General features: G+C 55.9%; 2 protein-coding genes across 2 annotated transcripts in view; one reads left to right on the top strand and one right to left on the bottom strand.

Moving 5' to 3' along the window:
- PPFIA4 (PPFI scaffold protein A4) overlaps positions 1-17,156 on the top strand; it is a 32,247-nt gene extending 15,091 nt beyond the window's left edge. Inside the window, exons 11-28 of the mRNA XM_075722569.1 lie at positions 1,542-1,633; positions 3,828-3,969; positions 4,225-4,430; positions 4,885-5,125; positions 5,361-5,396; positions 5,973-6,106; positions 6,274-6,437; positions 7,089-7,182; positions 7,422-7,503; positions 7,927-8,127; positions 9,705-9,767; positions 10,980-11,006; positions 11,939-12,114; positions 12,877-12,974; positions 13,651-13,826; positions 14,024-14,092; positions 14,905-15,082; positions 17,098-17,156. Coding sequence (XP_075578684.1) covers positions 1,542-1,633; positions 3,828-3,969; positions 4,225-4,430; positions 4,885-5,125; positions 5,361-5,396; positions 5,973-6,106; positions 6,274-6,437; positions 7,089-7,182; positions 7,422-7,503; positions 7,927-8,127; positions 9,705-9,767; positions 10,980-11,006; positions 11,939-12,114; positions 12,877-12,974; positions 13,651-13,826; positions 14,024-14,092; positions 14,905-15,082; positions 17,098-17,156 — 2,238 coding nt within the window. The remainder of the gene's footprint in view (positions 1-1,541; positions 1,634-3,827; positions 3,970-4,224; positions 4,431-4,884; positions 5,126-5,360; positions 5,397-5,972; positions 6,107-6,273; positions 6,438-7,088; positions 7,183-7,421; positions 7,504-7,926; positions 8,128-9,704; positions 9,768-10,979; positions 11,007-11,938; positions 12,115-12,876; positions 12,975-13,650; positions 13,827-14,023; positions 14,093-14,904; positions 15,083-17,097) is intronic.
- Positions 17,157-19,760: 2,604 nt separating this feature from the next.
- Positions 19,761-23,653, bottom strand: MYOG (myogenin). Its single transcript, XM_075722383.1, has 3 exons — positions 23,170-23,653; positions 20,648-20,725; positions 19,761-19,882 (listed from the first exon to the last, which is right to left on the bottom strand). The coding sequence occupies exons 1-3, from the start codon at positions 23,651-23,653 to the stop codon at positions 19,761-19,763; spliced, it is 684 nt and encodes a 227-aa protein (XP_075578498.1).
- Between the last annotated feature and the right edge of the window lie 1,035 nt (positions 23,654-24,688).

The following is a 24,688-nucleotide window of genomic DNA, read 5'->3' as shown; positions in this document are numbered from 1 at the left end:
CCTCCTGCCAGGCATCCACACAGCGATTCCATACTGGCCGTTCCCGGGAGGCCACACGGCCGTTTTCTAAACGGTCTCTCTTTTTCTTTCCTGTTTTTGTTCCCTTTTCTTTTGTTTTTCAAAGAACACATTGTTACAAGAACTGGAAAATACCCAAAAGCAGATAGAGGAACACCAGCACGACAAGGTAAATGCCGCTGCAGGGAGCCTGCCCTAGTGACTGCGCTTCCTCACTCCTAATCCCCGGCTAGTGGCAGTCATGCCTCCTAAAATACCTTAGTTTTGGAGGAGCTGGGATCCCAAAGCGCCCAGCAGCAGGAGGCCACAAACTAACCCACGCAGTGGCTGGATGGAAGCTGCCACCCACCTGCCTGGAGACCCCCGGTTCGGTTCCCTAACAGGCACGTTCAGTCCCATCTCCATATTTCTATCACGCTTATCCATCCCTGACCCCCTGCCAAGGACAGCAGCGAAGCCGGGGTGGCTTCACCCGCATGTCTAGAGGAGGGTTTACCCCAGCGCTCCTTGGTGCAGCCCAGCTGCGAGGGACAGTGCCACTCAGGCAGCCACGTCCCCTTCACCCCCAAGGCTTTCTCGACCCCCTCACTCGAACTGGGGGGAAGATCTGCTCCATGCCTAGCTTGCAGAAGGCCCTGTAGGTCTTCGCACCTCCCGTGATCTCAGATAAAGCATCTAAGTAGGGTCTACAACACGAGTCCACATTGGCCTGTGCTGGAAAGCTGCAGGGTTGTAGCTTTTTGAAGGAATGGGAGCTTTTGGGATGTGCCCCATGTCTCATGCGTGGCTGGGGGGACCGGGGGGCTGCTTTCCCCCTTGCCCAGGGCCTTGCTCTCCCAGATGCTCCCTGCCCGCGGCGAGGATGTGCGGGCACTGCTTGCACTTCCCAGCCATGGCTGCTCAGCTCCAGGCAGAGGCAAAGCTCGGAGACTCCCATGACCCTGCCTGCATGTTGCCCACCCTGGTTCAGCCTGTTTGCCCACAGCACCGGATCCTGCTGTGCCTGGAGGATCCTGTCTCCCCTGCCTCCCTGCCTGCCCACAGCCTCCCCCCTCACATCTCCCGCAGGACAGCATGGCCACTTAGTGCGGGCACAAGTTCCCGATGAGGACGGGGCTGGCAGCGGGAGGGACAGGGCCAGCATCAAATTTGGCTAGCAGGTCCCTCACTGCCGGCCCTTTGCCAAGGCGAACACCCACGTGCAGTCTGGAGCAAAGCCAGAGCATCCTAGTGGGACCGATGTTCCTTCATCTCTCAAACCAGCACTGCTTCGAGCACGCGTGTGTCCGTCTGTCTGGCCTGTGAGCACTTCCTCCCTTCACGGCATCACCCCAGCATCGTCATTCACTGTCGCCTGCATGAGCTGTTTCTTTACCGATGTGTCAAAGGTGCTTTAAACCTGGGGTGGGGATTTTTAAAGGGAATATAAACCTGGAAATCACTAAGGATGTGGATTGCCCTAAATCTGGCTGCTCTTCAGAGCAAAACCAACCCCTGCCTGCCTCTTGTCTCGCCCTGAACAGCGACGGTTGTCTGACGAGATCGACAAACTGAGGCTGGAGGTTGACCAGCTCAAGACCAGAAGTGGGACATTTGTGGAGACCGTGCATGCAAGGTAAGGGCCTCCTGCCAAAGCCCCGCCAGCCTGTGCGCACCCCGCTTGCATCCTGCACCCATGGCTTTGGGGTGTTTTGCTTTTAGGGTCCCAAAATGCTGTTGGCATCAGGATTTCTGGTTTCACCAAGCCTCAGCGCAGGGCTGCAGGGTGGTTCATCGCAGCAGGGTTGGCTCCGGCTATGCTGTCCCCACCGTGGATTTGCCCTGGGGTGGGACACAGACTGTTGAGAATAGCCCAGCCCAACTGAATAGCCCAGAATTTGCTCTTCTAAGGGTGAAAAACCGCTGGGCATTGTTTCTTTTTCTGCACAAAGGGTTTAGGGCTTAATTTTCTATGAAAACTGTATGTTCACCAAACATCTTTCCCCCTGTGGTGTGCTGGGGATGGGCTGGTGGGGAAGGAGGAATCTCTTTTGAGGTGTTGCAGCCAAAGGAGAATGAACCTCCCCGTTTTCGACCCTCCTCTCTACACCGGTCCTCCCACACCCTTTCATTTAAAGTCAGCTGGGAGATGGGGAGGTCCCAGCCCAGAGCACCAGGAGCAGAGGTGAGTCCATCGGGTCTCAGCTTCTGGCACTGACCAGGGCACCCAGCACCGCTGCAAGAAACCAGGGGATTAGAAAAGGAAGGTGCCAGAACGACATGCACCCCACTGCATTGCTGCGGCCGCCTGGGAGACCACATCCTCTGCTGAGCACTTTCGACGTGGGTTAGAGGCAGCGAGGGATCAATGAGAGTCACCACCAGTGGGGAAAATTCACCTCTCAGGAAGGCTGGGAAAGATGGAAAGGAGCCGGTGTTACCAGCGTCAAATCTGTCAGCAGCTGTGGCAGAGAGGAGAAGGCCTGGAGGCCCTGTGTCCGTCATGGACAGAAGAAATGGGGAGAGAAAGGAAGAGCTTGTGAGGATGAAGGATAGCTGAGTGCCAGAGGAGTGTCTGGAGCATGTGTGGGACCTCTTTGTATGGGTCTGTAAAAGCAAGATGGGCGATTTTTTTTTTTTTAATTTCTTGGAGGAAAATTCAGCAGAAAGCTTGAGTTACAGAGGCCAGAATAATCCCCCAGCTGAAATGTCAGCTTTTGTCTAAGGCGCCTTTATCTGGTTTTAGCTCAGGAGCAGCTTGTCAGTGGCTCCACAGCTTAAATCCCCTTGAAACTTGGGCTGTGCCTTCGTCTGCAAACACCAGGCTGACGCCAAGCCAAGCTGCTCGTGTTAGCGGTTTTGTCTGGGCTCGGGGTGGGGAGCCCAGATCTGTATCTGCACTGGAAACCAGACCCACTGCGGTGGAAAAACCTTGATCTGCTCTGGACAACAGCTTTTGTCATTTTAAATCAAAAAACCCTCATGCCTCCTATGGCAATGCATATAGGGAGTAATGACTCCATGCTCCGGGAAGGTGCTTTGCTCAGCTGCATGGTTGGGTCTTCAGGGAGAGGAGGAGCAACCAGGCAACATGGAGATATGCACTGAGTACTACGAGCTGCAAAAAGTGGCGTTGTGTCCAACAGCAGCCGCTGCGTTGCTCTGCCTGGCATGGGGACACGCTCCTGAGCACCAGCCCGAGCATGGAGGAGGAGGATGAAGAGGTCCCAGCTGGTTTCTGCTGGGAGATCCCAAACAATGCTTGTGGCCCCACACCTGGAAGATCTGTTTCAAATCGGATTTTATTCATCAGGAGTTTTTTTCATTAAAATGCTGAAGAAAACATAAAAAGAAGGAGAAAAGCTCCCCTGGCTGGCCCCCGTTCTGTTCCATGGGGATGGAGAAGACAGGCACAAGACGTGCTGTACATGTTGGGAGGTGCAAGATGTTCTCGAGAGGGGAAGACAGGAGGGGACTGTTCAGCCCACAGCTTCACAGCAGACCTGCTGCGCAGGGTGGTTTTGGCCAGAACTGGCTGGATGCCCCAGTGGGTATTGCAGTGAGGGGGGAGGCAGCAGCAGGGTAGAGCCTGGGGCTCAGCTTCCTAGAGGCTGTGAGCACATCTCCAGGGCCAGCGTGGGGTAATGGGGCACCTTTTTGTGGAGCCTGGCTTTGCATCATTTCATGCAGAGCAGGCAGGCATCGCTGGGGTGGGCATCCCGGAGCGGCCTCATCCTCCTCCTCTATCCTGAGCACTGCTAGGGGAGCAGCCTGGGGATGGGGGTGTCATTGCATGGAGCAATGTCCACAACAGGGCTCTTTCTTCCCAGGTCCCATATGGGCAGTGCCACAGACCTGCGCTTCCCACTGAGCGCTGTGGTCCATGCCCCTGCCGAGCCCTTCGGTACGGCCCCAGGCCTGCCTCGGGCGCAGAAGGGCCGATTCACCACCCGGCGAGAGGAGCCAGCCAAGGTAATCCATCTGCATGCCAGCATGGGGTCAGAGTTGGGGCTGGGGTCTCCTCCTGCCTTGCACGCTGGTCTCACCTGTCCCTGATCTGGGGACATGGGGTAATTTCCTTAGCCCGGTGCGTGGATGGGGTTAACATGGTAGGAGAGGTTTCCCCACTGGGGAAGTGTTGAGGTAGGACTGTTGTGTGGAGGCCTCCAGTTTGGCTTTTGGAGACACAAGGGGGCCATGTGGGACCAGTGGACCTTGTTCCCCCAGGATTGGGAGCAGGCCCAGGCAGGCAGCGTCCTGGCCACGGGGCCTCACGCCTTCGACAGTGACCCCGAGATCTCTGATGTGGACGACGATGACCGTGAGACACTCTTCAGCTCCATGGACGTGCTCTCCCCTGGCGGGCACTCGGATGCCCAGACGTTGGCCATGATGCTCCAGGAGCAACTGGATGCCATCAACGAGGAGATCAGGTAGTGACCGTGGCCAAAACCCACCACTGCCTTGCTCTGAAATGTCTCCAAGGGGCAACAAACTGTCTGGCGTTTGGAGGAGGCTCTGATGCCCTAAAATTGAGGTCTTGGTCCAGCTTCAGCCAGGGAAATGGCTCCAGGACATCCAGCTGCAAGGCTTGGTCCTTCCTGCACGTGGCTCCCTGTCCCTCAGCTGCACCAGTGCTGGCTCACAGAAACAATCATTGTTTTTAAAGAAAGTCCCCCATGAATATTAAAAAAACCTGTGGTGTGTCTCAGCTCTGGTTTCTGTGGATCCCGATGGGTCTTGCTGCCATTCCTGGAGATTGGGGGCTCGAGTCACAGCACTCAAGGTGCATATCCCCAGGGCAGGGAGATCCTATGGCTGGGAGGTGTGAGAAGACTCCCCAGAAAGGTGGGGAGCCAGGAGCCCTAAGCCGTGCTGCTCCCCCAGGATGATCCAAGAGGAGAAGGAGTCCACCGAGCTCCGGGCAGAGGAGCTGGAGACCCGCGTCACAAGCGGCAGCATGGAGGGCCTCAACCTCACCCAGCTCTGCAAAAGGGCTTCCATCCCCACCTCGCTGACAGCCCTGTCCCTGGCCAGCTCATCTCCACCGCTCAGCGGCCGCTCCACCCCCAAGCTCTCCTCCCGCAGTGCTGCTCAAGACCTCGACCGCATGGGGATCATGACGTTGGTGAGGAGGCACACGGGGCGGGTGGGGGGGCTGGACAGGGTGCGTGTGTGGCTGCTTAGGGGGGGAGCGATGCCCAGGTGTCTGCACAGGTGTGCGGGAGGGTGATGTGGAACGGGGGTGCCCGTGTTTGCTGTCTCCCAGCCTGGCGCGCCTGGCCCCGGGGCTGCTCTGCGCGGGGGTTCTCCATTAACTGCCCCCCTTTCTGTGTCTCTCTCGCTTTCCCCCTTGCAATCAGCCCAGCGACTTGAGGAAGCACCGGAGGAAACTTCTAGTGAGTGGCTCCCATCCCGTTGGTTTTTGTCCAAGCCCCTTTTCCAGCCTGCTCCTGGCTTTGTCCACACCAGGTCAGGGTGCAGCAGGCGCGGGATGGAGCTGGGGACCCCAGGGATTCAGCAGGATCCCGTAAGGTGCTTGGACATGTGCCGGCTGGCAGCCTGGGGGGTCTGGCAGGACATGGGGAAGTTCAGAAAGCCAGTGGGTCCTCAAACATTGTGTGTCCCCTCTGGCGACAGGGTGTCTTTGGGACATTCCCATCTGTGCTCCTCAGAGCCCTCTGCTGAGGGCCAGCAGCTTCTGTCCCCTTACTCTGACCTGGACCATGAGGCTGCATCCTCTCTCCTCCCTATTCCCAGGATCTTGGCCATACGGCCACATCCTCCCCATCTGCTTGGGCATCTCGAGCCATTGCCAGAGCTCTAGTTCAGGCCAATCATGGAGCATGGCAAAGCCTCAGGGCCCTGGTGGCTCTTTTGGCCATGCCTCCATGGAGCAAGAGAGAGGCAGGCAGCAGGGCAAGAATGGAGCTGGGCTTTGGCCACCCAGCCTCATGGCTTCTCTGCTTGTTCAGTCGCCTGCAGCTCGGGATGAAAGCCGAGAGGATAAAACCACCATCAAATGTGAGACGTCCCCCCCATCCTCACCCAGGACATTGCGGCTGGAGAAGCTGGGCCACCCCGCTCTAAGTCAGGAGGATGGGAAGAGGTACGTGGAGCACCCTTTGGATCTCACACCAGTGCCTGCTCTGTTGGTTTGAGGATTTACGTGGGGCAAGCGTGGGATCGTGGGATGGTCTGGGGTTTGCCATGGCTTGTGCACTGCTCGGGAATAACCTAAAGGCTTTGCTGTTCCTCTCCCTCCTCCGTCCCCAGCTCGCTGGAGGAGCAGGCCAGCAACCCCAGCAGCAACAGCAGCCAGGACTCCCTGCACAAGGGCTCCAAGAGGAAGGGGATCAAGTCCTCCATCGGGCGCTTGTTCGGGAAAAAAGAGAAGGGTCGCTTGATTCAGCTGAGCAGAGAAGGGGCCACGGGGCAGGGTCCGTGAGCAGCCCTATTCCCATCCGTGCCGGGCGGGCGTCCTCTGGGGCCAGGCTCTCTCTATGCCTCCTGGCACCCTCCTGGCACTGCCTGGCTTTGGGGTGCTGTTGGGGTGACAGGCAGAGGAGCAGGGACACCCCTGCTGCTTTGGGGATGTTGTGGCCACTGGCTCGGGCTCCCTGCAGCTTCAGGGCAGTTGGGTCCTGGTGCTTTCTGCCCTGCGGGCCTTTCTGGCATGAGCATGGCATCAGTCTTAATGCTCTGCAAGAGCTGCAGTGAGGGTAGTGACCTCCCATCACTGTATCTTATCTTTGATGTCCCCAAATCTGCTTCCCTCCCCATGGGACCTTAGTGATTTTGCACAGCCCTTTGGTGGGAGCTGCTTTTCCACTCCTAAATCCTTTGCTGCTTTGATGTTGAGCATCTTGAAACGGGAGGGATAGCAGGTGGACATCCCCTTGGGCTTCCCAGAGATGCAGGGGAGCTCTGTGGGTGGGTTGGAAATGGAGACTGTCACCTCCTGTGCTGCGATTGTGCATCCCCAGCACCCTGGCATGGGGACTGTGGCAGTGCCCACACTGACTCTGGGGAATGTCATGCTGACCCTGGGGACGTCACGCTGACCGGAGGATGTCTTGCTTGCCCAACAGTGCTGCTGACTGACGTGGAGGTGGGCATGCAGGACCCTCTGGGACTTGGCAAGCTGGGTGCGCAGGCTGAGAAGGATCGGCGCCTGCGGAAGAAGTGAGTGAACCTCCTTCCCTGCCTCACCAAGAAAATGTCCTGCCTGATGGCTGAGAAGCCATGGCATGGGACCGGAAATTGCTGGGAAGGCTTCTCATCTTCACCCTCTTGAGCCCCTTTAGCTCCTTTATTGCTTTGCTACCAGCTGGTTCTTACTGCCCATGGTCTATTCCTTTTCAAGAGCTCTCCCTTCCCCACCAGCCCCCAATAAATCACTCATCTGCTTCTCTTCCCTCCAGGCACGAACTCCTGGAAGAAGCTCGGAGGAAAGGATTGCCTTTTGCTCACTGGGATGGCCCCACCGTTGTCTCCTGGCTGGAGGTGAGGCAGAGCATGCCTGTGCATCATCCCCATGCACCAACAGCTTTGCAGTTGCCGCCAGTCTGTAGTGTGCTCCCCCGGCAGCGGTACAGCACCCCACAGTCCCACCATGCTTGGTCAGTGCACATGGCTGGTGGTTGCAAAACCTGAGGGAGCAGAGCCCAGATCCCTCACATATTCTGTAGAGTTGTGGTTTGAGTAGAGCTTTGAGTTGAAAGGCTCAGCTGGTGCTCTTTCCCTGTGCTGTGTCCATCAGATATAGGGATGCTGGGCTGCCCGCAGGCGGTCTGTGCAAGGTACAAACAAAAAGGAAGCCCCACGTGGGTATCCAGCTTTGATACTGAGCTTCAGACAGCTTGATCCTACCAGAGGAAGTTAGGGTAGGTAAACTGAGCAGTCACTGGCTTTGCCCTGTTTTGGCAGCTCTGGGTGGGGATGCCGGCCTGGTACGTTGCTGCTTGCCGAGCCAACGTGAAGAGCGGAGCCATCATGTCGGCCCTGTCCGACACTGAAATCCAGAGGGAGATCGGCATCAGCAACGCACTGCATCGCCTGAAGCTGCGTCTGGCCATCCAGGAGATGGTCTCGCTGACAAGCCCCTCGGCACCACCCACCTCACGGACAGTAAGTGCTCCATGCACAGACCCGCTCTTCCCCCAGACAGACCCTCCATGGGGCAGGATGACACTCATTTCCCCCCTTTCCCCAGCTGCTTGGGACCACAGTGGTCCATCAGTCCCCAGGGAGTCCCAGTGTCACAGGCAAGCGCAGCCATGGAGGGGGTGACGTTCCCTCATGGACCCGTCAAACCACCAGACACTTGTCCTCAGGCACAAACATAATTTTCTGCCATCGAGCGTGAAGCACTTTCCTGTCCTGAGGCACCAGCAGATGCTCTTGTCCTCACACTCAGAGGTTGTCACCAAGAGGCTGACCCTGCCGAGCAGCCTGCAAAGAGCAAAGCTCAGGGACTGTCTGCCCTGGAGAAGATAAAATCCCACCCAAACAGCACATGCATGATCTATAGAGCCAGCTCCCTTATGCACAGCCATTTTCTCAATCATTTCAATACAAGCCTTTTCCTGGGACCATGTGAAATTCCTGGGGCAGGTCAAAGCAACCACAGATCCCAGCCTTGCCCTGGATAGGACGTGTTGTGGTTTAACCCCAGCCGGCAGCTAAGCCCCACACAGCCACTTGCTCACTCCCCCCGGTGGGATGGGGGAGCGAGTCAGAAGGGTAAAAGTGAGAAAACTCATGGGTTGAGGTAAAGCTGGTTTAATAGGTAAAGCAAAAGCCGTGCATGCAAGCAAAGCAAAACAAGGAATTCATTCCCTACTTCCCATCGGCAGGCAGGGGTTCAGCCACCTCCAGGAAGGCAGGGCTCCATCATGCATAACAGTTATTTGGGAAGACAAAATGCCATCACTCCGAATGTCCCCCCTTCCTCCTTCTGCCCCCAGCTTTATATGCTGAGCATGATGTCTTATGGTATGGAATATCCCTTGGGGCAGTTGGGGTCAGTTGTCCCAGCTGTGTCCCCTCCCAACTTCTTGTGCACCCCGAGCCTGCTTGCTGGTGGGGTGGGGTGAGAAGCAGAAAAGGCCTTGACTCTGTGTAAGTACTGCTCAGCAATAACAGAAACATCCCTGTGTTATCAACACTGTTTTCATCATAAATCCAAAATACAGCCCCGTACGAGCTACTATGAAATTAACTCTATCCCAGCCAAAACCAGCACAACGTGGAACAGAAGGAGGGACCGTGTCTTGTGATGGTCCCCAAAACCTCTGAGGGATTAATGGTGCCCCAGTAATGCCAGGACACATCTGTAAAAATGCAGTCAGCAGAAGGGCCCCAAGCGTGCTGTGTCCCCTCAGATGGCCATGGCTGGGGTCACAGCTGTCCAAGACAAGCCTACAGACTCTGTGAGCATAACACCAAAGTATAAAGGCAGCCAAAGGGCCAGTGGTCCTTGCTGTGCTCTTCATGGCTGCACAGACAGCCCAGGCTCCTCATGGGCAAGGGGTGCCGCCAGCCCAAGCTGCAAGGTCGCTGCAAGATCTCCCCAGTACAGCTCCAAGCGCAAGGGTGGCCTGATCCTCCATCAGCCCGAGCTGGGCTTGTTTCCAGAACAGTTGTGAACCGAGGCCGCAGCTCCATGGTGGTTTACCCTGACCACTCTGCACTTTTCCCTGCAGTCCTCCGGAAACGTCTGGGTCACCCATGAGGAGATGGAGAACATGGCGACTTCCACCAAGACGGTGAGGCTGGCCGGCCCCACTGCCGCTGCATGGCATATCGGTTACCGAGCTGAGCTCCGGGTGTGCATTAACGCGCTAAACCCCGGGAGGGGAGGGGATCTTTGCTGCGTCTCATGTGTCAGCTCTTGGCCAGCACCATGCACCTGTTTAGAAACCATCTTTCAACCTTTAGTATCCCAACAATTTCTAAAACTGGCTTAAAAACCATCAGATGCATGTTCCTTTGTCAAGCCCCTCTGGGTTTTGCTAGGTTTCTAGAGTAGCGTGTCTGCCAGTTGTGAGTTAGAGGAAAGAAATGAAAGACAAAAACCAAGAGTGATCTCAAGATAGATGTGTGAGATTGAGTCCCACATTGGTCATTCTGCACCCAGAGAGATCACTGTCTAATCTCCCATTGACCTTAGCACACCCAAATATTGTCCCCACTGTCTGTCCCTACCACTGGCTGATAGCTTGGGGTCCCTTGGAGGGATGTGGCCATGCTCCCAAAAGCTCTGACTCCTTTGGAGAGATGTAGCCATGCTCCCGTCTCTGCAACTTAATGATCCCATGTCTGTGTCTCAGAGCAGGGACAGCATTTTGGATTTGTTGTGTGAATTACGCATTTTATTGAAGCTTCTGTCTGCTGGTTGAGTAGCACAGACCTGTAACTGGCAGGTGCCTTTTGGGGAAGGAGAGCTCAGAGTTACAGCAGGGACATGACACTTACCCTTGGCAGGCTTTGTGAGGTTGAGCAAAACCAGCACAGGTTGACAAGGGAGGAAATAGCTACAAAATCAGCACATTAGGTTGGGCAGCCCCTCTGGGCATTGTGACCCATGAACTGAAGCTTAGGTTTCTCTCTGCATCCATCTGTCTCTGGGGGACCCAAGAACTACCCATATTTCCCAGCAAAGATGTATGAGCCCCAGTGTCTGTGCCATTTCCAGCCCAAGACCCATGAGAAAAACCTCATCCTGTATCCTCCTTACTTGTCTGAGAGATGGGGTGAAACGTGGGCCCAGTGGGGTCGGGGTGTCCCCAGCACCCTGTCAACAAGGCTGAGCTCCCCGAGCCGTGCAGCCATGAGACCAACCCACATCCCCTCTGGGTCGCACCGTGACGAGGGGATCCCATGCTCAGCATGTGTAGCACACGCTTTCATGGTGCAGGGCCACCAGGTACTGACTTTACTTGTCCTTTCTATTGACATGCCGCATGTGTCACGCTTAGGACACAGAGGAAGGAAGCTGGGCACAGGTGAGGTCCCCATGTCACCCTTTTCTGCGGGCGGTACAGGGGGTGGTTATGGGAGGGAGCACCAGACATCACAGGGCACCCGGGAGATGAGCTTGGGACATCAGTACTTGCCAAGCCCTGCTTGGAGTCTGAGCCTGCACCCTGTGGTTGCTCCTCTGAGCTCTCTCTCAAGCACAGGGTGGTCCTCCTGAGACCTTGCATCAAACAGCATCCATCTCTGCTTCAGGCAGAGTGACTTTTTCTGTGTAAGACACAGATCCTGTGTTAAAATCCCAACATAAGAGTGACCAGCCACCCTGCATGGGAGGCAGGTTTCTGGCTGCACAGACATTTAGTTTTCACCTTTTTTTTAGCCCCAAGTTCAGGATATAGACCATTTTCATGAACTGAAAAGGTGGGAGGAAAAAGCCCTGCTTGGATCCATCTCTTCTGGTTTTGATCACTCAAATGTTTTAATTTGATTCTGGTGGATTTTCAGACCCAGAATCAGCTTGCAGTGAAAGTGAATGGATGTTTTTCTGCCCAAAACTGACCTTTGTTTCATTCTGAAGTCATAAAGTAGATCTTTTGGTGACTTCTAAGCTTCTTAAAAATCAGTTGGGAATGCACTGAAACCTATTTCTTAGTTGTTTCAGCTTTCATGAATGCGCTTTTTCCAGAAGAAGCTGATCATAAAGTCCAGCTACCCCTTATGCTTGCTTTTTGGCTACTGCCTTGTCTCCTTGGTGGACATCAGTAGGAGACAAACCATGGCCAACAGGACTTCCCTCCAGCTCCTTCAGTACAAACTAGGGTTAAACTCCTCTGGCCCAGGTTTGGTGCTCAGGACAGTGCTGCCCAGGCTGCAGCCCTGAACTGTCACTGGTGTCCTGGAGTCTGCACCTCCACCAAGCTCTGGTTTCTCCATAGCTTTTCCGTTTGCTTCTCCACAGACGCTGGCCTATGGGGACATGAACCACGAGTGGATTGGGAATGAGTGGCTGCCCAGCTTGGGTCTCCCACAGTATCGCAGCTACTTCATGGAGTGTCTTGTTGATGCACGGATGCTGGACCACCTCACCAAGAAAGATCTCAGAGTGCACTTGAAGATGGTGGACAGCTTCCACCGGTGAGTCCCCTCCTTTGGGAGATCCCTGACATCTGCACATGGAGCAGAGGATGGAGCAATCTGAGGTATTCTCTCCTGTCTTGACCAGCCCTGGTGCTGGAGGATGGCTCTTCTAGGCTAAACTCAACCACCCGGTCTGGGGCAGCTCATATGGGCAAATGTTCTCCTTCAGCACACTCCTTGCAGCAAAATTGCAGGGGGCCAAGCCTTCTCCTGGCTGTGGAGCAAACCACAGGCAAAAATAAAGGCTCGTCCCACGTGGTAACCCCACTGGCAGGCAGAGCAGTCATCTGCCAGCAGCCCAGCTTGGAGAAGGCTCATGCCATCCCAACCACCTTGCTCAAGCACCAGTATCCAGCCCTGTTGTGGAGTCCCACCATCCACCCCTACCCATGGGGTGGTCCCTGGGCCTGCCAGCGCCCTCCCTGCTCTGGGGATGAACCCTTCAGCCTGGAGCACCCCCCATGAGCTGGTTCTCCCTTCCCTCTCCAGCCACCAAGCACAGTATCATTATTTGGGTCCATGTGCTCTCAGGCAGGTAGAACAGAGTAAAGCTGATGGATTGGGGGAGGGACATTCCCCATTTTCTGGCTGAGATCTTCCTTTGGGTTGTGTCTGTCCTGACCCAACCCTGAACCGAAGCATCCTTTGGGCACATGGAGAGCAAGCAGGGAAGTCAGGCCCTCCTCAGGTCCCTCCAAGCCACCTGCCCCGCGATGCTGAGCCCTTCTGAAGGTTAGGTGACGTCTCGTGTCCTTGCAGCACCAGCCTGCAGTACGGCATCATGTGCCTGAAGAGGCTCAACTACGACCGCAAAGAGCTCGAGAGGAGGCGGGAAGAGACCCAACACGAAATCAAAGGTTAGCAGCCATATACATGATCCAGCTCTGGAAAAGGAGATGAGAAACCTCCCAAGAGATGCCCAGTGATGGTCTCCCTCCTATCCTTTATTTTTAACACAGCATTTGCCTAGGGAAAATCATAATTTCTGAGCAACCATGCCCACAGGGCAGTTCTCCAGGAGGGACATCCCTGCAGTATTTCCCCAACAGATTGCTCCAAGTGCCTTTATGCAGCTTACCCCAGTCAGGCATGAGGAGGGAGGAAGGGTGTCAAGACAGGAAAGATCCAGCCCGAGGATCAGATCATCTTCTCCTGCCCATTACAGATGCTCAGGACACCTCCCAGCTTGCTCAGCCTCCCCTTGCTCGTTGGCTGTCCTGAGATTCCCTGCACATCTGGCTGCTGCTTAGATTACATCTCATTATTGATAATGCTCCTAATTACACCAGCAGCCGTGAGTTCTTAGGATTAATTTTCACAGTTGTTTTCTGCCTGTTATTTCAGCATTTAGTTTGATAAATTGAAGTGAGCTGTTCCTGGCACTTGAGCACCCAGTACTGCTGCTGCCTCGGGAAGGAGGGTCCCAGGATCAGCCTGGGGCTGTGCCAAAGGGCTTCAGGACATCGTCAGGTCCCCGCACAACCAAGACCATGGTTTGAGCTGGCTCTGAGACGTTCCCTTGCTTTTTTGTAGACGTGTTGGTGTGGACCAACGACCAGGTTATTCACTGGATCCAGTCCATTGGGCTTCGCGAGTATGCAAACAACCTCGTCGAGAGTGGGGTGCATGGGGCGCTCCTGGCCCTCGATGAAAACTTTGACCACAACAGTCTGGCGCTCGTGTTGCAAATCCCCACGCAGAACACGCAGGTAAGAGCAGCGTGCTTGGGGGATTTTGGAGGAGAGTGGACTCCACCAGTCCCACCAACTCAACTCTGCCTTTCAAAGCAGAGCACTCAGATGGCGCAGGGGCTTTTTCTCTGTCATTCTCAGGGTTTCCTGGGATGGGGGTTTGTGCTGGGAACTGTTCCCACTGATGGGGAATGCTCATTTGATGTTATTTTCAGGCTCGACAAGTGCTAGAGAGGGAATTCAACAACCTGCTCGCCTTGGGCACAGATCGGAGGCTGGACGATGTAAGTACAAAACCTCTTCCATGTCCAGATCATGCTGAGCAGAGACCTCTGCTCTCTCCCTCCTTGTCAAGGGGTGTCAAATAGTGCATCACAAACTCTGTAGAGCAGTCGCATGAGCAGTAGCAGTGGAATAAGCTCAAACTATTAGACAGGGCCATGAGGAATGTGCTGCCAGGCTGTGGAGGCAGGTGAGGTAGAGACTTGTGCATCATTTCTAGCCTCGTGGTTAGTGGGCTGAATTTCAAGTAGACTCACCTGACTTTCCTTGCCAGCGGCTTTAATATTGCCTTTAGAGTCACAGATGTTCTGGGCATGACACATCTGCAGCATGTAAAGCTGGTGGGTTGGAGATGCCCCTTTAGGCAGCCAGAAAGCTGTTCACGTTGAGTCACTGAAGATGGGAATTCATCTCTCCTATGGACAGCTTTCCTCCATGAGATATGATAGCAGAGCTAGTCAGGCCTCTTTTTTAGAGTACAGAGTGAAGCAGGCACTTCCAGATGCCATTATCTGGCTGAGGTTAGATGCATCCCTTGAGGCCTTTACTGGGGCTTGCGTGTTGATGTCTCCAAGGCATCTTTGCAGGCAGGCTGGAGAGAAGACAAGCTGGAAAGGATAAATCCGATGTCAGGGGATCCTGGAGAGGTCTCCTATGTCCTTGGCCCAATTTGATCACACACTTCTGCACTGTTTGAGTTGGTCTCCGTGTACAGGCGCACCCTTAGTTAGGTGGAAGCAGTGCTGGTATCTCACAGGCACAGAAGCTCCTGCTGCCGCTGCTGCCAGGCCCGTAACCTGCTCTTCCCTCACAGGGTGACGACAAGACCTTCCGTCGAACCCCGTCCTGGCGAAAGCGCTTCCGCCCACGAGACGTTCACAGCATCAACATGCTCAGTGGCTCGGCCGAGACGCTGCCCGCTGGCTTCCGCGTCACCAGCCTGGTGCCCCTGCCCCCTCCATCTGCCCCCGCCAAGAAAATGCCCCCGGAAGGTAGGTCACCCCCTTCCCCCCAGGGTCCTCTCCCACCCCTGCTCAGACCTCAGGATGAGTATGGGGAATCATAGAATCATAGAATCACAGAATGCTTTAGGTTGGAAGAGACCCTTAGAGCCCATCCAGCCCAACCCCTGCAGTGAGCAGGGACAGCTTTAACCAGACCAGGGGGCTCAGAGCCCCGTCCAACCTGACCGGGAATGTTTCCAGGGATGGAGCCTCTACCACCTCTCTGGGCAACCTGTGCCAGTGCTTGACCACCCTCAGTGTAAAAAATTTCTTTCTAATGTCTATTCTAAATCTATTCTTCGTTAGTTTAAATCCGTTATTCCTTGTCCTGTCACAACAGGCCTTGTTAAAAAGATTCTCCCCATCTTTCCTGTAGGCCCCCTTTAAGTATTGGAAGGTCGCAATAAGGTCTCCCCGCAGCCTTCTCTTCTCCAGGCTGAACAACCCCAACTCCCTCAGCCTGGCCTCGTAGGAGAGGTGCTCCAGCCCTCGGGTCATTTTGGTGGCCCTCTTCTGGACCTGCTCCAACAGCTCCATGTCCTTCTTGTGCTGAGGGCCCCAGAGGTGGGCGCAGTACTCCAGGTGAGGTCTGACCAGAGCGGAGCAGAGAGGCAGAATCACCTCCCTTGACCTGCTGGCCACGCTGCTTTTGATGCAGCCCAGGATTCGGTTGGCTTTCTGGGCTGCAAGCGCACATTGCCGGCTCATGTCCAGCTTTTCATCCCCCAGTACCCCCAAGTCCTTCTCCGCAGGGCTGCTCTCCATCCCTTCATCCCCCAACCTGTATGGATACCGGGGGTTGCCCCGTCCCAGGTGCAGGACCTTGCACTTGGCCTTGTTGAACCTCATGAGGTTCACACAGGCCCACCTCTCCAGCTTGTATGGAATGTATAGGAATGATGTGCCACCAAGAGAGGAGAGGGAGAGAGGCTTGCTGGTCGCCTGTGATGCTGAATCCATGTGATCCTTGAGCCGTTGTCAGCTGTAAATGTTTTTCAGGAGGGTTATTTCAGACTCTGGCCTGGTGTGTGGTTTCTTTGTTTCGAACTGCCAGGACAAGGGAGAGGGCTGGATGGGGGCATGAAATGGGGGTATGTGTCACCCACCCTGGGTTTGGCATCCAGGTCAGACAGAGCCTGTTGGGGTAAGCATTGGGGGCTGTCAGGAAGCAGCAGCCCAGTCTAGGCCAGTCTTGTCCACCCTGCCTTTTGGAAACCGGCCCCAAAGGGACTGAATTAACCAGCTCAACTCAGTCTGAGCGCTGCTGAGCAGCCGCTCTCCCAGGGCTGGCAGGGACCTGCTTTGACACGCTTGCTGCCCGTGCTGCTGGCTGTTGTGTGTTTTAGCTGAGCACACGTGTCCCAGGCTCTGCCCCACCACCACACGACTCCTTTCTGCAAGTTTTCTTGGTCCCTTCCAAAGCCGTAGGGAGGCACAAGCTCCAGCCACGTCACCCCGGTTTGTCCCCTGGGCCAGGTACCCTGGTGCCACTGTCCCAAGCCACCTGCCACATGCCCAGTGGTCAGGGCTGGCTTCAGCAGGCTCAGAAATGACTGAATGCAAATTATAAACTTGTGTTTTCACCTTCTGGCTCCAAGCCCTGGGCTCGGCTCTCCTCTCATCTCCAGATCTGCTCCATTTTCACAGCTTTCCATCCAGCAGTTTGGGTCAAACTTCTGCTCGACCTTTCCTTTTCCACCCCATCCCTGGAAGCTGCAATTCCCACCTGTCTGAGGACAGTGAACCTGGGACAAAATCCCTAGGTCTGGCAGTAGCCAGACATGGGTAGCAGGGAGGTCACTGCCCAAGAGCAGGGGTGGCAAGTGGCAACTTCCCGAATATCCTCGGAAGCATCGGATCTGGCCAAACATGCCTCTTCCTTCGACCCTCATCTTCATGTGGCTTCAGTGCACAGATGCTGCCTGATAAATGTTTTGGTGGGAAGCCAAGGGCTAATGGGAGCAGTCGCTAATTGCACGCTCTGCTCTTTGACTCACTTCCAGTTGGTGCCTCTGGGTCGCCAAGGCTGGAGACCTCCACAGTCCGGACGTACTCTTGCTGAGGGTCAGCGTGACGGGAGCCAGCCCGGCCCTGGGTAAGTGCGAGGAGGACGAAGGCCTCGGAGCTGGATGGGGACTGAAAGGAGAGCATGAGGCCCAGCGTCCTCTGCCCAGCATCACCAGGCAGGGTGTCTGCCTTCACCAAGGTTTGCCTTGCCATGGAGGACCATGGAGACCTCAGCGGTGGGGGGACAGCCTGCTGCTGCCTGAGGCTCACAGGACCCTGAGATGATGCAGAAGGGATGCTCAGCATCCCAATCATGTACGGTTTGTCCAGGCTCTGGACAGACAGCTCCCCTGGGGACCCCAGGTTGCCATCCTAGATGGGAGGTCCCACTGGGTTGAGAGAAGGATAGTTGAGCACTTCAAAGAGGCTCCTGGGACCCTGCTGTACCCTGGGGCACGGCACCCCTGCGCCAGGAGGATTCATTGCCAGCTCCATCTGGGGTTGTTGGCGGGCGGGTGCACATGCGGAGGTGAGCCGCCATCCTCACGGGACCTTTCCCGCTTCGCTTCTCAGCACATCCCCACTGTCCGTACGGCCACGTGCCGGCTGCCTTTCAGGACAAGGGCCCAGCCTGCGCCTGTTCCTCGGCGCAAACCAACAGACGCTGCAGTCTTGCTGCTGTGGACCGAAAGGGATGCTCTCCCTTCTGCTCGTGCACCCCACCACTTCCTCTGGCTCCCCGTGGCTCCCGCCTGTGGCTTGGCTCCCACCTCTCCCCGCGCTGGCTGGCCTACGGATGCGCTCGCTGGGTGCCCGCTCCGTCTCTGGCAGAAGCGTGGTGCAACCCAGCGGAGCGGCAGAGACACCCCAAAAGCGGGCTGCGATATTTGGAAACCTTTCTCCTGCCTGGTTCATGTTGCCAATATGCCATGGGCTGCTGCACTGACTCGCCCAAGCCCCGGGCATCAGGGACGCTGCTGCCCACAGGACTCGACGCCAAGGAAGATTCAGGCTCATGAAAATCCTCACGCTGAGGCGGCCAGGCAAGGAGCTGCCCCCAGGAGGGGCTGAGGGGCCGGAGCCAGTGCCAGGGTCGGCGCTGCACGGGACGGAGCGGGAACCGGCCATCGTGGGGGCAAGGAGAGTGGCTGGCTGCCAAGGGGTGGGCAGCCGGGGCGCTGCGTTTTGGGGTGCTGCCAGATGCCACGCGGGGAGGAGGCTGCGCCTGCACGGCGGGTCCACGAAGGGCTGCGTGGGGAAGGGCTGGAACCACCCCATTCGGCTCGATGCCGGCTGGGATGGTACTGGCACCCGCGGGAGAATGGACCCTCCTTGGGTGCCTGGGGAGACATGGCGGGGGCACCCACCGCCCCAGGACGTGCCCATCCCTTCCCCTCCGGGTGCAGAGGAGATGCTCTCCCCTCCTGCCTCCAGGCTACGGGCAGGGATCAATCCAGGAGGCTCTTAACTCTTCCCATTTCCCCCCCGTAGGGTAGGATCTCTTCATCTCCTCATGCCACGTTTGCCTTGTGTGGCCCCTATTTCTGATGTGATATTTATTGATGGCTGGAATGACCTTATACTTATCATGTGCTGTCTGGAAGTGCAATATCTGAGAGGCTATACAGTCACGATGTCTTTTCGGTGTATTATTTGCCTAATACAGTATTAAATATTTTTTTAATTTGAAGAGTCGGTGAGCCCTTTATATTGATGCCCTATTTCTTTCGTCATATTATTGGTACTGCATGGACTCCAAACCCTGGATCGGGTCAGGAAAGGATGTATGTGTGTTCCAATAAACAGGATTTTAAAACAGTGCCGACTTGAGCCTTCTTTCTAGAGCCCAAATTAAAAATATAATTAATCTTAGCTCCCCCAAGAGTTTTTGGGGTACAGGGCTGAGCACCAGTTGCAAACAGTGAAATCACTGGTCTCTGCAGGGCTGATTTAAGTGTGGAACATCCAATTCCCACCGCTGAGGTGCAGCTGGATTTTCTGATATAGAGAAATCTAGATCTATTTCTATCAGAAATCTATTTCTATCAGAAATTTTCTGATATAGAGAAATCCCCAACCTGGGAATTAGGGGAGACCTGCGCAGAGGAGGACAGCAGTAAAGGAAGCCCCAAGCCATTCAAACAAGAATGCCTTTATTTAAAAAAAAAAAAAATCCAAATAAGTTAGCAAAAATAATAATTAAAAAAAAAATCAAATAGCAACTCCACACAGCGTTCAGTAGAAAAGACGGCGTGGGCAGCCTCCGCGGGGCTCAGCACCAGCCAGAGAGAGTCGTTGGTCGAAGAGCATCTTGGAAAAAAATCAGCAAGCGAACCCAGCACACACATTGGCCCCCAAAAACCGATCACCCCCAGACGGGGAGCGAAGCAGAGCCCGAAGCCGGGCGGCCGCCCTCACAGGAACCGGGGCCGCGCCAGCGTGGGGCCGCAGAGCTGCCGAAATCCCACCTCTCCCCCCCTTTTTTTTTTCAGCTGGCTGAGTGGGAGCGTTTCGCGAGGAGTGGGAAAGGAGGCGAGTGGTTTCAGCGGTGCAGTCCACGACGCCGGAGGGGTAAATACGATTTCCAGCGGCTGGACCCTTCCGGCATCTTATTCCCACCCCATTACCAGCTCGAAGAGCCGCCGGGGTTTGCGCCGGCTCAGTTTTGAACCCGGTCCTCCTGGAACGTCACGGCCACATCCTCCACGGCGATGCTCTCCACGATGGAGGAGAGCGAGTGGAGGTTGCGGTCCTCCGCCGCATCGTCGGCCAGGAGGTGATCTGCAGGGAGCAAGCGGCTGATGACTGCCGGGGACGGGGACCGTGACGGTGGGGACGGCTCCTGGCTCCGCGCAGGGGGGACCCCGTGACCCCCCGCACGGCCAGAGTGACCTGGGGACCCGCTCCCAGCTCCCACCCTGGGGGGGATGAGACCTTCCCCTGGCGAGGGCAATGGGGAGTGAAACTTTTGGACACTTTTTAGGTTTTATTCCCCACTGGAAAATGAGATTTAAGTTTCTGCCTTCTGGGGAAAAAAAAACAGGTGGATTTGGCAGGGGGATGGATAACTGCAATAATGGGGAAAAAAAAAAATCAGCAGCTGCAGAGGGGGCGTGGGGAGGGAAGGGGAGCCCGGAGCAGCGATGCTCAGCGATGCTCAGCACCGCAGCAGGCAAAGCCAAGCCAAGGGACGGCGACGGACAAACCCTTGATGGGGACCAAGCCGCTGGGGCCCGGGGCTGCTGCAGTCCCGTTACTCAGCTCCGAAGAGCAGGCGTCTTGGTGAAATCAGGCAGTGAGAGACGCCTGAACTCGCTGAGCATCGAGCCAAGGAAGGATTTATGAGCCGGAGGGAGCTCATCTCTCCACAACAGCGGGGTGGGGAGCGAAGGACAAGGCTCCTTTTGTACCCTGCTCCAAGGATCTCCTGCTCGGGGCAGGTTGGCTCAGCCGTGCTCTGCTCCAGAGCTGTGGTGACCCCACTGCCTCCCCCCGCAGAGCCCAGTGAGGCTGCAGGACGCCGGGGCGAGGTGGGGAGGACCTTACCCGCAGGGTTGGTGCCAAACTCCAGCTGGCTGCTCCACTCGGGGCTGCAGGACGAGCTGCCGGACCCACACTCGCTGGCTGCCTGCAAAGAGCCGAGATGCCGACCATGGGTCTCACCTCCTCCAAGCCCGGCCAAAGCCCACCAGCCACCCCAAAAATACCCCGGGTGCCCGATCACTGCAGCACAACATCCCTGAGGAGGTGGGCATGTCCCTCCCTGCCTGCAAAGCAGCGTTCGGGGTCCCCAGGACCCATCAGATGCTTCGTTAACCATAAAGGCTGAAAAAACTCCTTTTTGGGCTCTGGACACAGGAGAAGCGGGGCCATCTGCTCACGGCAGGTAAAAAAGTGTCTCTTTACCCAGAGACTATGAGAAAAGGCTACAGATGGAAAACGCCCTTGGGCAAAACAGCTTTTTGCTGAAAATCACCTCATCGGGCTCATAAAAAACAACACACAGACTGGACACCCTCAGGCCATCCCAAGGGGATTTCTGGGGAAGAACTTCTGGCAGTTTGATTTGTGGATTTGGGGCTGAACAGCTATTTCAGAGAAAAGAGCTGACAGCCTGAAAAATGAGAGCGTTGCTCAGCAAAGCTCTGAATTAACTTTTTGTGTGTGTGTGTCTTTATCTGGAATTGGATGCCAGACGGGGTTAAACCCAAAATATGATTTATAGGAGCAACCCCAAGCACCCAACTATTTGTAGCAGCCTGGAAATGGCACTTTGGGTCTACGGGCTCGTGGCAGCACAGGCTAATTATTAACACTTGGATTTATTTCCTACTAAAGCAGGAAATTCTTACAGGTAGTTATTTTTGTTTTCCCAAAATACTGGATTTTGCACTCAATACGTAAACCCCTGGCTGTGCCTGGGAGAAGGGACGGCTCGGAGCAGCAGCGACGCAGTTGGTGTGGGTCGTGTTTGGGTCACGTTTGCAGGAGCAGCCAACAAACCCAACCAAATCAAACCCAAGTGGATGCATTGGGGTTACACCAGGAAGTCCCAAGAATATAGATGATGGAGCCTAAAAGCTTTTCCGGTCCTTTGTTCAGCTCTAAATGTTGGGCTAGCCGGGTACCTGCTATTTTGGTCCTTAAATCCCTTACTCTGAAAGGAGATGAATCTTTGTGAACCCCTCTTTTCTGTGCCTCTTATAAAGTCCATCTATATCTATATCTATATCTATATCTATATCTATATCTATATCTATATCTATATCTATATCTCTATATCTATATCTATATCTATATATCTACATCTGTATCTATATCTATCATCTCTACCTCTATCTGTCTATAGCTATCTATATAGCTGTAGCTATATCCATATCCATTCCATCTATATCAACTTCAACATCTACATCTATCTATATAATCTATATCTGTATCATCAATGCCTATACCTGTACGTACATCTATGTAGAATCATAGAATTGTTGAGGTTGGAAAAGACCTTTAAGATCATCCAGTCCAACCATTAACCTACACTGCCAAGTCCACCACTAAACCAATTCCTCTACATCTATACAATCTCTGCCTATACCATCTATACCTATAGCTATCTATACATTTCCATATACAAAGCCTCACAGCAGCAGGGAAGTGCATGCCCAGACATCCCCCCAGAAATCAGACGGCAGCTAAAAGTATCTCTCAAAAACTCGGTTAAACCACCAAAATCTTGCGGTGCGACGGGGCCTGGCTCGCGGCGTCGCTGCTCGGGGCTGCAGCAAGACACAGCGGCTGCGCGCCTCCTCGCCCAGCTCTCGAGTCGGCACCTTCGGTGGCACCGGCAATGGCAGGGCGGCGGGGGAGAGGGGAGGGGAGCTGCGGGTTCGGCACCCAGGAGCACCGATATCTGCGGGGGTCGCGGGAGGCAGCAGGCGGTGACTCCCGTGACGGTGTTTGACTGCGGGCTTTGTGGGTTCTGCCACCCCAAGACTGTACAGGGAGAAACCAGGAGTGTGTGCCTGTGTCTGTGAGCAGGGGCGGTGCTAATTTTTTTATTTATTTATTTTATTTTATTTTATTTTATTTTATTTTATTTTATTTTATTTTATTTTATTTTATTTTATTCTATGTTATTTTATCTTATTCTGTCTTTTTTTTTTTTTTGCTTTGTTTATTTTAATTTTATATTATTTTCTCTCATTTTTGCCTTTGTTATCCTTCCCAAGCCCAGGCACATGTGCCACGCTTAATGCAGCATCCAGCACCGGACCCCCTAGCCCCCACTACATCCATTCACGGGGAAAAAGCTCCTATCAGCCCCTTTGCCGGGGATCTGAGCTGGGGCTGGATCATCGCTGCCCCGAGCCTTTGTGCCGGACGGATTTACCAGCCCGCGACAGGGCAAGCCCCTGCCTTGCACCCAGGGCTGGGGGTCCTGCTCCCCCCAGCAGGACCCAGTGCCCCAGCGCTGCCCACGATGGTTCCGCCTGGGATCACCCCCACGGGGCATCGCCCCCGTGCCGGTCCCCAGCCCAGGTTTGGGGACGCCAGGGGACGCGCAGGGGCACTTACCCCGGGCTGGGGAGCGGCGGGGCGGAAGCGCAGGTCCCTCTGCTCCCGCTCCTGCTGGTTGAGGGTGCTGAGCAAGCTCTGCAGGCGCTCGATGTACTGGATGGCGCTGCGCAGGATCTCCACCTTGGGCAGCCGCTGGTTGGGGTTGAGCAGGGTGCTGCGTTTCAACGCCTCGAAGGCTTCGTTCACCTTCTTCAACCTGCGCTTCTCCCGCAGGGTGGCTGCCCGCCGCCGGTCGATGGAGACCGTCTTCCGCTTGCAAACCTTGCAGGCCCAGGGCAGGCATTGCCCGGGGCAATGCTCGGGCAGGGCTGAGTCCTTCTCCTCCAAAGCCACCCTGCCCTCGGGACACAGGGCCACCTCGGGCCGCTCGGGGAACGCTGCCGGCTCATAGCCCTGCAAGCGGGAGCCCAGGAAATTTTCCCCATCGTAAAACCTCTGGTCCGGGAAAAAATAAGGGTTGGTCTCGAAGAGCTCCATGGGCGCGTGGGCGGCTCGGGGACGTGTGCGCGGCTTGGGGACGGCTGCTCCCTCTCCTCACGCCAACTGCTTGGTGCCATTTAAACCCCGGCGCTGGCATTAAATCACGGAGATAAATATAGAAAACCTAAAGGAAACCTGAGCCCACCCTAAGCTGCTGCCTCACATCAAAACTTGTCCATCTGATTTCATGTGCTCTCCCCGCGGGGATTACGCTGCCCGGACCGCAGCCGTGCCGGGGGGGCCTGGGGGAGCTGGCACGGCGGGGAGGGCAGCTCGGCCGCCCCGCGAACAAGGGCTTTGTTCGAGCCCAGGGGTGCCACCGGGGACGGCAGGGGGCTGCCAGCTCCCCGCCGCGTTCCCGCATCATCTGGTCCCTTCGGTTACGGCCGGCTTGGGGGGAGCCCACGCTGGCCTCGTGGCCTGCCCGGCCAAGGCACCCTCGTCCCTTCGTGGCGGCCACCCTGCACCCTGGGTCCGCGCCTTCCCTGCAGTCGGACCCCACGCCGGCACAGCACCCTCCGCCGCTTGGCCTTTCCCACCTCCCCACCCCGCTCCGCCCCACACCGCTCCCGCTCGCCTCCCGAGTTTCCCGTGACCCCATCCTGCCAGCCCATGTCACAGCATAAGGGCCTGATCCTGCTTCTGCTGAAGCCACGGCGAAGCGGAGGAATCCAGCCCTGGTACGGGCACCCGGATGCCGGGAGCACCCCAGGGTCCAGCCCTTTCCCCGTGGGCACCCTGGCCGTGCAGCACCCGTCCCGGTGCCAGCCCCCGCGCTCCGCTGCCCGTCCCTCCTGCCCGCCCCCAGGAATGGAGCGAGCAGGCAGGCAGGAGCAGGTAGGACCACGCCAGGCTCAGCCTTCCCTCCACCATGGGCTTCCTGAAGGTCCTTGGCCGAGTCCCTTATCCCAGAGCGGCATTTCTGGCACAAAATCCACATTCGTGGCTTCTCCCGTACACCAAACCCAAAGGACCCCACGTGTCCCCATGCCCCGGCAGAGGAGCTGAACTGGGCTGGATCCCCTCCCGCCC

The sequence above is a fragment of the Pelecanus crispus genome, chromosome 17 (genome assembly GCF_030463565.1).
Source record: "Pelecanus crispus isolate bPelCri1 chromosome 17, bPelCri1.pri, whole genome shotgun sequence".
NCBI classification, from domain to species: domain Eukaryota; kingdom Metazoa; phylum Chordata; class Aves; order Pelecaniformes; family Pelecanidae; genus Pelecanus; species Pelecanus crispus.
The sequence above is the reverse complement of the archived record's forward strand: the minus strand, read 5'-3'. Positions and strand labels throughout refer to the sequence as shown.

Bases quoted from the DNA above. Each gene is read 5' to 3' on its own strand.
- MYOG (XM_075722383.1), bottom strand. From the start codon at position 23,653: ATGGAGCTCTTCGAGACCAACCCTTATTTTTTCCCGGACCAGAGGTTT. The intron at 20,726-23,169 runs GTGCCCCTGCGC...CTTTGCAGGCAG, and splicing joins CGCTCCCCAGCCCGGGGTAA to CCAGCGAGTGTGGGTCCGGC. The intron at 19,883-20,647 runs GTAAGGTCCTCC...TGCTCCCTGCAG, and splicing joins GTTTGGCACCAACCCTGCGG to ATCACCTCCTGGCCGACGAT.